At 36.0% G+C, this 13,872-nt stretch overlaps 1 protein-coding gene across 1 annotated transcript in view; it reads right to left on the minus strand.

The window, feature by feature from the left end:
• Window positions 1-13,872, minus strand: part of MAN1A2 (mannosidase alpha class 1A member 2) — a 167,766-nt gene that overhangs the window by 81,852 nt on the left and 72,042 nt on the right. Inside the window, exon 6 of the mRNA XM_009245736.4 lies at window positions 11,325-11,419. Coding sequence (XP_009244011.1) covers window positions 11,325-11,419 — 95 coding nt within the window. The remainder of the gene's footprint in view (window positions 1-11,324; window positions 11,420-13,872) is intronic.

Raw genomic sequence — 13,872 nt, forward strand, 5'->3', positions numbered from 1 at the left:
TATTGTCATTTTGACAATGTTCATAGCATCTTCACCAGGAGTAGATTCCATCTCAAGAAACCACTTTCTCTGCTCATCTGTAAGAAGCAACTCCTCATCCATTCAAGTCTTATCATAAGACTGCAGTAATTCGGTCCCATCTTCAGGCTCCACTTCTAATTCTGGTTCTCTTGCTATTTCCACCACATCTATAGTTACTTCCTCCACTTGAGTTTGAAAATCACCCATGAGGTGGAATTAAATTCTTCCAAACTGCTGTTTGATACTTTGACCTCCTCCCATGAATCACAAATGTTCTTAATGGTATCTACAATAGTGACTCCTTTCCAGAAGGTTTTCCATTTACTTTGCTGAGATCTGTCAGAGGAATCACTATATATGGCAGCTATAGCCTTACAAAATGCATTCTTTAAATAATAAGACTTGAGAGTCTTAATCACTCCTTGACCCATGGGCTGCAGAATGGATGTTGGCAGGCATGAAAACAACATTAATCTTGGGCATCTTCACTGCAGAAAATGGGTGACCAGGTACACTGTCAATGAGCAGTAATATTTTGAAAGAGATTTTTGCTTAGCAGTAGGTTTCAACAGTGGGCTTAAACTCTGCCATCAACAGATGTGCTCTCATCTGAACTTTGTTGTTCCACTTACAGACCACACAGGGAGTAGACATAGGAAAATTCTTAAAGGCCCTAGGATTTTCAGAACAGTAAATGAGAACTAGCTTCAACTTAAAATCATCAGCTCTATCAGCCCCCAACAAGAGTCAGCCTGTCCTTGAAAGCCAAGCATTGACTTCTCTTTAGCTATGAGATGGCATCTTCTTCCAGTAGAAACCTGTTTCATCTACGTTGAAAATCTGTTGTTTAGTGTAGCCACCTTCAACAATTACCTTAGCTAGATCTTCTGGATCACTTGCTACAATTTCTACATCAGCACTTACTGCTTCACCTGTCACCTTTATGTTTTGGAGACAGCTTCCTTCTTTAAACTTTATAACCAACCCCTGTAAGCCTCAAACTCTTCTGCAGCTTCCTCACCTCTCTTAGCATACACAGACGTGAAGAGAGTTAGGGCCTTGCTCTGCATTAGACTTTGGCTTAAGAGAATGTTGTAGCTGGTTTCATCTTCCATACAGACCACTCAAACTTTCTCCATGTTGGCAATATAGCTATTTCACTTTCTCATCATTCATGTGTTCACTGGCATAGCACTATTAATTTCCTTTAAGAACTCTTCCTTTGCATTCACAACTACTCTGACTGTTTGGCACGAGAGGCCTAGTTTTTGGCATGCCTTCCTCACTAAGCTTAATTACTTCACATGCCTTCCTCACTAAGCTTAATTATTTCCAACTTTTTTTTTTTTTTTTTGAGACAGAGTCTTGCTCTTGTCGCCCAGGCTGGAGTGCAGTGACGCAATCTTAGCTCACTGCAACCTCCGCCTCCCAGGTTCAAGCGATTCTCTTGCCTCAACCTCCCAAGTAGCAGGGATTACAGGCATGCACCACCACGCCCAGCTAATTTCTGTATTTTTAGTAGAGATGGGGTTTCATCACATTGGCTAGGCTGGTCTCAAACTCCTGACCTCAGCTGATCCACCTTCCTCGGCCTCCCAAAGTGCTGGGATTACAGGTGTGAGCCACTGCGCCTGGCTGGGTTTTTTTCCGTTTTTTTGTTTTATTTTGTTTTTTGAGACAGGGTCTGGCTCTGTCCCCCAGGCTGGAGTGCAGTGGCACGATTTCAGCTCACTGCAAGCTCCACCTCCTGGACTCACACAGTCCTCCTACCTTAGCTTTCCAAGTAGCTGGGGCTACAGGCATGCACCATCATGCTGCATTAGTCCATTTTCACACTGCTGATAAAGACATACCTGAGACTGGGCAATTTACAAAAGAAAGAGGTTTAATGGCCTTACAGTTCCACGTGGCTGGGGAGGCCTCACAATCATGGTGGAAGGTGAAAGGCACATCTCACATGGTGGCAGATAAAAGAGCTTGTGTAACAAAACTCCCCTTTTCAAAACCATCAGATCTCATGAGACTTATTCACTATCACAAGAATAGCATGATTCAATCACCTCCCGCTGAGTCCCTCCCACAACACATGGGAATTCAAGATGAGATTTGGGTGGGGACACAGTCAAACCATATCATTCGGCCCCTGGCCCCTCCCAAATCTCATGTCCTCACATTTCAAAACCAATTATGCCTTCCCAACAGTCCCCCAAAGTCTTATTTCAGCATTAACTCAAAAGTCCACCGTCCAAAATCTCATCTGAGACAAGGCAAGTCCCCTCCGACTACATGCCTGTAAAGTCAAAATCAAGTTAGTTACTTTATAGATACAATGGGTGTACAGGCATTAGGTAAATACAGCCATTCCAAATGGGATAAATTGGCCAAAACAAAGGGCTACAGGCCCCATGCAAGTCTGAAATCTACTGGGTCAGTCAAGTCTTAAATCTCCAAAATGATCTCCTTCGACTCCATGTCTCACATCCAGGTCACACTGATGCAAGAGGAGGACTCCCATGGCCTTGGGCAGCTTGCCCCTGTGGCTTTGCAGGGTATAGCCCAACCTCCTGGGTGCTTGAACTGGCTGGCATTGAGTACAGCCTTTCCAGGTGCATGATGCAAGCTGTTGGTGGATCTACCATTTTGGAGTCTGGAGGACAGTTGCCCTCTTCTCACAGCTCCACTAGGTGGTGCCCCAGCAGGTACTCTGTATTGGGGCTCCAACCCCACATTTCCCTTCGGCCCTGCCCTAGCAGAGGTTCTCCATGAGAGAGAGTTGTGTCCCTGCAGCAAACTTCTACCTGGACATGCAGGTATTTCCATACATTCTCTAAAATCTAGGCAGAGGTTCCCAAACCCCAATTCTTGACTTCTGTGCACTGGCAGGCTCAACACCACATGGAAGCTGCCAAGGCTTGAGGCTTGCACCCTCTGAAGCCATAGCCCGAGCTTTAGGTTGGCCCCCTTTCAGCCACAGCTGGAGAGGCTGGGATACAGGGCACCAAGTCCCTAGGCTGCACAAAAGGGGACCCTGGGCCTGGCCCACGAAACCACTTTTTCCTCCTAGGCCTTGGGCCTGTGATGGGAGGGGCTGCCATGAAGACCTCTGACATGCCCTGGAGACATTTTCCCCATTGTCTTGGGGATTAACATTCGGCTCCCTGTTACTTATGCAAATTTCTGCAGCGGGCTTGAATTTCTCCTCAGAAAACGGGCTTTTCTTTTCTGTCACATTCTCAGGCTGCAAATTTTCTGAACTTCTATGCTCTGCTTCCCTTATAAAACTGAATGCCTTTAACAGCACCCAAGTCACCTCTTGAATGCTTTGCTGCTTAGAAATTTCTTCCGCCAGATACCCTAGATCATCTCTCTCAAGTTCAAAGCTCCACACATCTCTAGGGCAGGAGCAAAATGCCACCAGTCTCTTTGCTAAAACATAACAAGAGTCACCTTTGCTTCATTTCCCAAGAAGTTCCTCGTTTCCATCTGAGACCACTTCAGCCTGGTCTTTATTGTCTATATCGCTATCAGCATTTTAGGTAAAGCCATTCAACAAGTCTCAAGGAAGTTCTAAACTTTCCCACATTTTCCTGTCTTCTTCTTCTCCAACCTCTGCCTGTCACCCAGTTCCAAAGTTGTTCCACATTTTCAGGCATCTTTTCAGAGACGCCCCACTCTACTGGTACTTGCTGCTTCACCCGTCACCTTTATGTTTTGGAGGGAGATTCCTTCCTTAAACCTCGTGAACCAACCTCTGCAAGCCTCAAACTTTTCTCCTGCAGCTTCCTCACCTCTCTTAGCATTCACAGAAGTGAAGAGACTTAGAGCCTTCCTCTGCATTAGGCTTTGGCTTAAGAGAATATTGTAGCTGGGTTCACCTTCTACACAGACCACTCAAACTTTCTCCATGTCGGCAATACGGCTATTTCACTTTCTCATCATTCTTGTGTTTCACTGGCATAGCACTGTTAATTTCCTTCAAGAACTCTTCCTTCACATTCACAACTTGGTGAACTGTTTGGCACAAGAGGCCTAGCTTTTGGCCTATCTCAGCTTTTGACATGACTTTCTCACTAAGCTTAATTATTTCTAGCTTTTTTTTTTTTTTTTTTTTTGAGACAGGTCTGGCTCTGTCATCCAGGCTGGAGTGCAGTGGCAGGATCTCAGCTCACTGCAAGCTCCGCCTCCTGGGCTCAAGCAATCCTCCCACCTTGGCTTCCCAAGTAACTGGAACTACAGGCACACACCACCACGCTCAGCTAATTTTTGTATTTTTTGTAGAGGCAGGGTCTCATTATGTTGCCCAGGCTGGTCTCGAACTCCTAGGCTCAAGCAATCTGCATGCCTCAGCCTCCCAAAGTGCTGGGATTACAGGTGTGAGCCACCATGCCCAGCCTATTTCTAACTTTTAATTTAAAGTGAGAGACATGCTATTCTTCTTGTCTCTTGAATACATCAAGGCCACTGAAAGGTTATTTATTGGCATTGTTCTGTCTCAGGGAGTAGGGAAGCCCAAGGAGAAGGAGAGAAGGGAGAATGGCCAATCTGTGGAGCAGTCAGAACAGAGACAACATTTAGTGATTAAGTTTGCCGTCATCTATGACTGCTTGTTCATGGTGCCCAAAATAATTACTAGAGTAATAAGAAAGATCACTGATCACAGATTACTATAACAGATGTAATAATAATGAAAAGTTTTAAAATATTGTGACAATTATCAAAATGTGATATATGCTGTTGGAAAAATAGCCCCGATAGACTTGCTCAACACAGGGTTGACACAAATCATCAATTTGTTTAAAAAAAAGGAAAAGGAAAAAAGCAATATCTGCAAAGAACAATTAAGTGAAGCACAATAAAACAATTCATGCCTGTAGTTTTTCTGCCACTCCTCCCACTCCCAAATTCGCCACTCCCATCACTCCATTACAGGTATGTTAAACCATCTGACACTGCCCCATAGGTCACTGGATATGCTTCTCTCCATACTCCAGCTTTTTATTTCTTTTTCTGTGCTTCAGTTTAGGTGGTTTCTATTGTTTTGTCTTCAAGCTTACTAATCTTTTCTGATGCAGTGTCAAATCTGCCTTTAAGCTTGTCAAGTAAATTTTTTATTTCATATATTTCTCACCTTTAGAAGTTCCACTTTGGTCCTTTTTAAAATCTCTTTTCTCATTCTTCACATTTGCCTTTAAATCCTCAAGCACACTTACAATAACTATGTAAAGTCCTTTACTGCTATCTCCATCACCTCTGTTATTTCCATGTCTGTTTCTATGAACAGATTTTTCTCTGGGCTACAGAATAATGGGCTACATTTTTCTGCTGCTTCTTTGCATGCCATAAAGTAAAGTAATTTTGGATTGGATTACGGATATTATAAAAGTATATTGTTGGGTATCTGAATTTTATTTTCACTCTTTAAAACATGTTCAGTTTTCTTTTAAACATATTCAGACAAGCAGAGAGCCAAATCATGAATAAGCTCCCGTTCAGAATTGCCGCAAAGAGAATAAAATATCCAGGAATACAGCTAACAAGGGAAGTGAAGGGCCTCTTCAAGAAAACTACAAACCACTGTTCCAGGAACTCAGAGAGGATACAAGCGGATGGGAGAACACTCCATGCTCATGGATATAAAGAATCAATATCACAAAAATGACCATACTGCCCAAAACAATTTATAGACTCAATGCTATTTCCATTAAACCACTGACATTCTTCACAGAATTAGAAAAAAACTATTTTAAAATTCATATGGAACCAAAAGAGCTCAGATAGCCAGGACATTCCTAAGCAAAAAGAACAAAGCTGGAGGCATCACATTACCCAACTTCAAACTATACTATTAATAGCCAAAAAATTTGCAATTTATATGACAAAGTACTAATCTAGCTAATACACAAAAATATCTTAAGGACTGATTTTTTTAAAAATAGCCAATAAAAAACAAACAAAGGACATAAAAAGGCTATCTACTGAATAAAATAAACTCAATCTCACTAAAAAATTAATAAACATTGGAACAAGATTTTATATTTACCTATCTGATAAATAAAAGTAAACCATATTTTCAAAAGGTTCGATAAGAGCCATTCTCACACACTTATTAAGGAAATGTCAACTGGCATATCCTCTCTATCAACAGAAAAAATGTATATAATTCTTTAATCCACTATTTCTACCAAAGTCATACCAACACATGTATACGTACACATACACACACCATTCCCAACATATGCAGGATACTTCTTCCAATATTTTTTGATAGTATTAAAATCTAGAAATAATCTAATAGTTCACTAATACAGAATTAATTTTAAGTAAGTCTCAATATTTTCATAAGCATTATATTACGACGCTCTTAAAAATAATGACATTATATATAAAGTGTTGATACAGAATAATTTTTTAGATCTATTGCTAAATGATGTAAAATGTCAATATTGTCAGACTGAATAACAAAATTTGTATTATGATCCAAACTATGTGCTGTCTCTAAAAGCAGGACTATAGTTAAAACAACACAGTGAAGCCTAAAATAAATGGAAAAAAAGAGATAAACCATGAAAACAGTAAGCATAAGGTAGAGCAGCTACATTAATATCTGATAAACTTCAAGACAAAAACATTACCAGAGATGAAGACACAGTGGAATAACAAAAGGCTCAAGTCATCAGAAAGCATATAATAAATGTGTAAGTACTTAAGAGTAAAGCTTCATCAAAATGCATGAAGCAAAAAATAGACAGAAATAGAGAAGAGACAATTCCACAATCATACTTGGGATATTTTGACACTTCATTTCAGGAATGCATAAAACAATTATACCAAAAAAAAATCAGGAAAGATATACATGATCTAAACACCATTAACCACCTTAACCTAACTGATATATATAGAATGTTACACCCAACAACTGTAGAATACACATCCTTATCAAGTGTATTTACCAAGAAAGACCATATGTGGAGCTATAAACAAGTTGTAATAAATTTGAAAGGATTCAAATTGTAATTTTTATGATCACATGAAATTAAATTAGAAATCAAAACAATAAGATATCTAAGAAACATCCTAAAATTTGGCAATTGAACCACACAATTATAAAAAACTAATGCATTGAAGAAAAAATTCTACAGGAAATGAGAAACTATTTTGAACTGAATAATAACAAAAAAAAAATCAAAATTTCTGGAATGCAGCTAAAGCAGTCCTTGGAGGGAAATTTATAGCTCTATAGAAAAACAGTAGTTTATGGGGGGAAAAGAGAGAAAAGTATAAGATCAGTGTAGAAAGATACAACCTACAGTTCCAATGTAAGGAGCCAGAAAAAGAGCAAAGTAACTCCAATAAGAAAAGTGAAGGAAATAATAAAAATAAACCAGAAATCAATAAAACCAAAAAAAAGTAAAAATTAACAAAAACAGAAGTACTTTTTTGAAAAGATTAACAGAATTGACAAATGCCTCATTAAACTAGTAAAAAGAAAGAATAAATTACTAGAATCAGGAATGAAAGTGGTTGTTGCTACAGAATCTACAAAGATGAAAGGTAAAACAAAGTAACACAAGAACGACTTTACACCAAATTTTCTAATTTAAGTGAAATAAATTTCTTTAAAATTAACTAAAACTGACACAAAATAAAACAAAATCTGAATATAAGATATATGTTTATATATCTCATATATAAATATATCATATATAAATTTATATATAAATTTTCTTTTATATGTATACATATAAATTTACATATATACATATATGTACACACACAGACACACACACACATATGAAAATTTGGGCAGGGTGCAGTGGCTCACACCTGTAATCCTAGCACCTTGGGAGGCCAAGGAGGGAGGATCACTTGAGCTCAGGAGTTTGGGACCAGACAGGCAAGACAGTGAGATCCCACCTCTACAAAAATAAACAAAATTACCTGGGTGTGGTGTCACACACCTGTAGTCTCAGCTACTAGAGAGGCTGAGATGGGGGGATCACTTAAGCCCGGCAGGTCAAGGCTGCAGTGAGCTGTGATTGTGCCATTGTACTCCAGTCTGTACGAAACAGCAAAACCTTGTCTCTAAACCAGCCCCCTCCAAACACACACACACAAATTTTAATTTGTTATTAAAAACTTTCCAGCAAAGAAAATTTCTGGCTCAGGTAGTTGCATTTAGGTCTATCTATCAAACAGTTAAGAAAGAAGTAACTACAGCACTCCACAAATTACTTCTGCAAACAACAATTTTAATAATTTAATAATATCTCATTTAACAAGACCAGGTAACTCACACCAAAATCTGACAAAGGCATTCCAAAAATAAAATTCCTACCAATATCCATCATATAGTTTCAAAGGGTATTAGGAAATAAAATACAGCAAAATATAAAAAGGATACATTATGGCCAAGGAATATCTAAGGAATTCAAGGTTGATTTAACATTTGAAAATCTTACAAGTAATTTGCCATATTAAAAGAATAAAGGTGAAAAACCTTATGATTATCTCCATAGATGGAAAAAAAGTATCTGGCAACATTTAACATCCATTCATGATAAAACAACAACAAGAACATCTCAGTGAAATAGGAATAGAAGGAAATTTCCTCAATGTGATAAAGGAAATTGATATAACTGATGAAAACTCCACAACTAATGCCATACTTCAATTTTTTTTAGAAAAGCAGTATTTCAAAACTTTTATGGAAATCTCGAAGAATGTAAAAAATATAGATGGAGACAATTTTTTAACCAAGACTGTAAACTGAAAGTTATAAAACATATATTTGTATATATAAAAGTTGAAAACTTATGAGTCATAAATTATAAAGACAACAGACCAACAGAAGAGTAGAGGGAGAAGAATTAATTATATAATCTACAAAACACTTTATAAATTAATTAGAAAAAGACAAAGAACTCAAGCAAGACTTAGGAATAGACAATTCACCAAAAAGCAAATCTACATGCCCAATAAATTTATGAAAAGGATGTTCAAATTCACTAGTCAGAAAATACAAACAATGAATATTTTATAGCAACCATTGTGTCAAAAATTAAAAAGGATTTATACCTGCAGACATTTAGAGACTCTCACATATTGTTGGTGGAAATGTACTACAGCCTTTCTGGAACACATTTTGGCAATATCTATTAAATTTAAAAATACATATCCCTTTGATCCAGGAACGCTACATCTGGAAATCTGTCCCACAGATTAAAAAAAAAAAAAAAGGCATATGCTTTTTGATCCAGCAATTGTATTCTTGAGAACCATTTCCCAAGAAATAAAATTCCTACTACACAAGAACATGTATAACAGGATGCTACTGTAGCAATGTTTGTGGTAGGAAAATAATGGAAACAAATACCACTGATATGAAAATTAATGAATAAATTATAGTATAACTATCCCATTTCTCACTTGGTATTCATCACAGATTTATTTAGATCTTTATTGAGTAACCTGGAATCGTATTTCCATGGAGTATTATTGAGTGAGAAAGATAAGAAGCAGAAAAGCAAGCCATTAAAGTGATAAACCAAATAAACATTACAAAAAAAGCTCTGCTTTTATTTCTGTCTGCTGTATCATATTGTAGAAGATAAATATGATAGATTATTAAGACGGGTTGGCCTTCAGTCATCAAGACTAAGGGAAGGCCTATGTGTGGGAAATGCGTAGACCCCAGCCAAAAAAAAAATTTTTTTTCAAAAACAGGTAAATAATGCTAGGTGCAGTGGCTCGCACCTATAATCCCAGCACTGAGGTAGGAGGATCGCTTGAGCCTAGGAATTTGAGATCCGCCTAGGCAACAAAATAAGATCCCTTCTCTGCAAAAAATTTACTTAAAAAGTTTTAAATAGGTAAATAATTACATTCATGATATAAAAACTCAAGCAAAATTATGTATTTGCTTACATACCAAAGAAATTAAATTAAAAGCATTCTTATAAAAAGCTCACAACATGGTCCTTGGAAACCTTTTTACTTTAATCTCAATCTTAAATTAGAAGTTCTGCAATTTAATCTTGATTTTCAAGTTCTTTTCCTCTATGTAGACAAAAAAAGAGCCTCCAGTCTGTCTTCCTATCGGAATTAAGTTTTAATTATTATCTAAGTAGATAATAATGTCTGATTCTGACGATGATCCTGAAGGAAATATCACAAAATCTGTCACAAAACTAAGGAAAGAGAACAAGCATATACACAACATCACTTGGCCATATCCTTCCATGGAGCTTGCTCTGGAACTCCAGCCAGCTTTTTCCTCACCAAAGGGGTAATCTGCACTATATATAGTGCATGAAATCAGAGATATTAAAGTTAGATTTAATGTTCAGTATTAAATGCTGCTGACATCTCAATGTAAATCTAAACTCAATAAAGTTCTTCAATTAGAAAAATTTTACTAAAGTCGAGTCGTTTTCAAAAATAATGTCATAGATTCACATCTCCAGAAAAATAAATGTTCCTAACTTTTACTCTAAAGGGTCTGAGTGCAAAGAGAACAACAATCAAATTTTTAGGTAATTTCCAAATTCCAACATTATGATGAATAAATTTTACTAGGAGAAAAAATGAGCACAACAAATTTCAGTCAGCATAAATTACTTAAATGTAAGTTCAAATATGTTGACATTATTCAAATGTTAATTGTATATCTTTACATAATTTATAAAGCTGTCCAAAGAAAACATTTCATCTATTTCTAAGTAAAAAACCAATGTTTTCAATTAGAATAAAACAGATTATAAAGATTGATGCTTAAGAGTTCACTTTGAACTTCAATAGTGTAGATGCTATAATAAAAACCCCGCAGTCAACATGATAAACTATGTCTTTATCTTTAATATGACATTCAGCAATAGGAAGCCCTCATTTCTAGGTATATTATTTTCTATTTTCACTTAGAAGATCAGCAGGTGGTATATAAAAAGAAAAAGAGGGAGGACGTACTTTGACTCTATTCTAGCACTAAATGGAAATGAGTAAGCAAGTAAAAGAAACAAATATTGTATACCATACAGCTGAGGAAGAGAAATCTAGACTTAGAGAAATGAGTAGTAAAAACTGCAATGAAGTTAAGACAAGTAACCTGTTTCAAAGGACTTATTTTAAAAATCAGAAAATGTTTTAAAGAAACATATTTATGCATATACACAAAAGAAAACAAAGATTATATATAGAGAGAAAAACAATATGTCTTTAAAAAAATGTGGGGGTGACTCATTAGAAATTTCTAAGACTATAAAGGTCAAAATAATTCTTCCAGAATAAGAATACCCACATAGAGTTACCTTTTCAAATTCACCATTGCCCAAGGAATCCCAGTCGGTGTGTTAAAGGCAGGAAGGAGTTTCTCAGCCAATTGCACTGCTTTAATCTTGAATATCTGAGATTTAAAACATGAATATTCATAAAATATAGCCATTAGTAAGTATTTACTTATTGCTCTCTCTCTCTCATAGTATACATAGCACAAGGTACTGGGTACACAGGAGCACAGGGTGGGAAAAAGCATCTCATTGGTACCAGGCAGCATTTGGCAATCAGAGAGTATGTTTGCAAACTGGATACTAATGAAAGCTAACCATGCAAAGGCCTAAAACAACGATTAACTGAAAAGGAAAGACATAGTTTTGGTGTTGATAGTCTATTTTCATCTGGCAAAAAATTTAAGAAGAAACATTAGGCTATGGACTTTTCATCCAAGGTAAACAGGTTTAGTTCAAAATATAAGCAAAAGAAAGAGGGAACTCAATTTGCATAAATGCCCTTAAATTACTCTGAACATGTTATGTCTCAAAATTTTCCATCAAGGTTTAATCACATAAAAAAGGAAAGAAAACATTTGAGTCCACATACTAAGTTTACTTTGAGAGTTATAAATGCTTCATTTGTCAGTCCCAATTGCTGCTTTTTTGGTATCCAAAAATAATTGCCTAAATATCAGTGGTTTCCAAACTTTTAAAATCATATAGATAGTAAAATTTCTACTATTTTCTTAGCATGTAGTATTATCAAGATGTATATAGAAAAATTTCTACTATTTTCTTAGTATATCCCAAAAGGTAAGTGTGTGTACTTAACTTTAGAGACCACTGACTTACAGATTCCAAACTGTGAATAATGTTCCCATTATGTTTGGGTCATAATGTTCTATTAGGGAAAGTAGCACATTCTCTTATATGCATCAAGTCTATCCCCTCTCACATGGTCTCCAAACTGAGTGGTTATTTAAAATTCCATCTTTTTACTGCAGCCAAATACTTTTGATAAAAATATTATTAGATTCTTCTAATAATATATTAAGTAGTTGAAGATCTGGAATGAATCAAAATTTTGAGTTGAGATTATATTATAACAAAGCATACCAACATTACTGGGGATAGAAAATATTAGAGAGAAATATGTACAAGTAGATAAGGAAATATCATAGAGGTAACGTATCCCCATTACTCTCTCCTTCATGCACTCTCCTTCATTCACTCTGTCCCTCATTAAGATGTTCCAAAGTTCCCTCAACAAGGCAAAAGCTTCTTAGCAGAACTTTTAATTAGATATATTCACACATCTACAATTTACCATTTCCTTCAATATCTACTTTAACATCAAAACCCCAAAGAAAAACACTATAATTTAAAGTCAAAGTTGTAATAATGTTCTCATATTTATCTCATTAATTAGGAAAAGCAAATGTAAAATCAGTTCTCTCTTTATTAACATTTACATGTTAGTAAAGACAAGTTTACCTCATATAGCAAACAGTATTGCTTCTGTTTACCATAAAGACAAAGAAATCAACTTTCTTATCTAGAAACTAATATTAATACTATATCTTTGTTAATCACACATTTTGTATCACATCTTTTCTACATATAAAATTAAAAGTGATAAAATGACTTACAAACTTTTTCTAAATAGCATGCTCAATTCACTTCCAGAATAAACCAATAATATGTTGTCTAATTTTCAACTAAAAATATTGTATCATTAATAGCAATTAACATATAAACAGTTATAGTAGACAGGTCTAAAAGAAAACAACACCCTAATGTCATGGAAAAAAAATCCCTTACATAGTATACAAATCTTAATTTATAAATATATAAACTCTTTAACAATATAGACTTATCTTCCCTATTTTCAGAAAAATATTTTGGTAGGCAACAGCAAATTAGTTTTCAGTATGCAATGCAGGCAAATAATACAAAATCCAAAAAGTATCAAAAGTAAAAAATTAAGTCTCTTTTTCAGTTGTGTCCCTCAGCCACACAATTCCTTTTACAATGCAACCACCTGTTAGCTTCTTTGTATTTTGTGCCAAATCAGTCCCATGGTATACATGGTTCCTGGTCATGTCACATAAAATCCTCATTCCCAAATCTCACAAAAACAGAAATTCTGTTGCAATTTGCACACACTCAGAGTCTTTGTCTCTCTCTAACACAGAATATCACACATTCTGAACTTGCTACTTTAACATATTGTTTTGTACCTTGGAGAGCTTTCCAAAGCAGCCTACAAAGGGCTACCATCTCATTCTTTTTGGTGGCTGCAGAATTTCCTCTTTTATGGATACACTGTAATTTCTTTACTCAGTCCTCTATTAATGGACATTTAATTTGTTTCGACAGTATATAGCTATCTAAGATAAATTCCAGAAGTGAATTTGTTGTCTCAATCAGTATAAGCATTTGAAATTTTGGTAAGTTACTACCAATTTGCCCTCCATATATGCTTTACTAATTTATATTTCTACCAGCAATTTATGGGTGGCTCTTTCATGATATCTTTGTTAACACAAAGAGCTTTAAAGTATAAGTAACGAAAGTTAGGCTGGGC

This window comes from Pongo abelii, chromosome 1, assembly GCF_028885655.2.
Source record: "Pongo abelii isolate AG06213 chromosome 1, NHGRI_mPonAbe1-v2.0_pri, whole genome shotgun sequence".
Lineage (NCBI taxonomy): Eukaryota > Metazoa > Chordata > Mammalia > Primates > Hominidae > Pongo > Pongo abelii.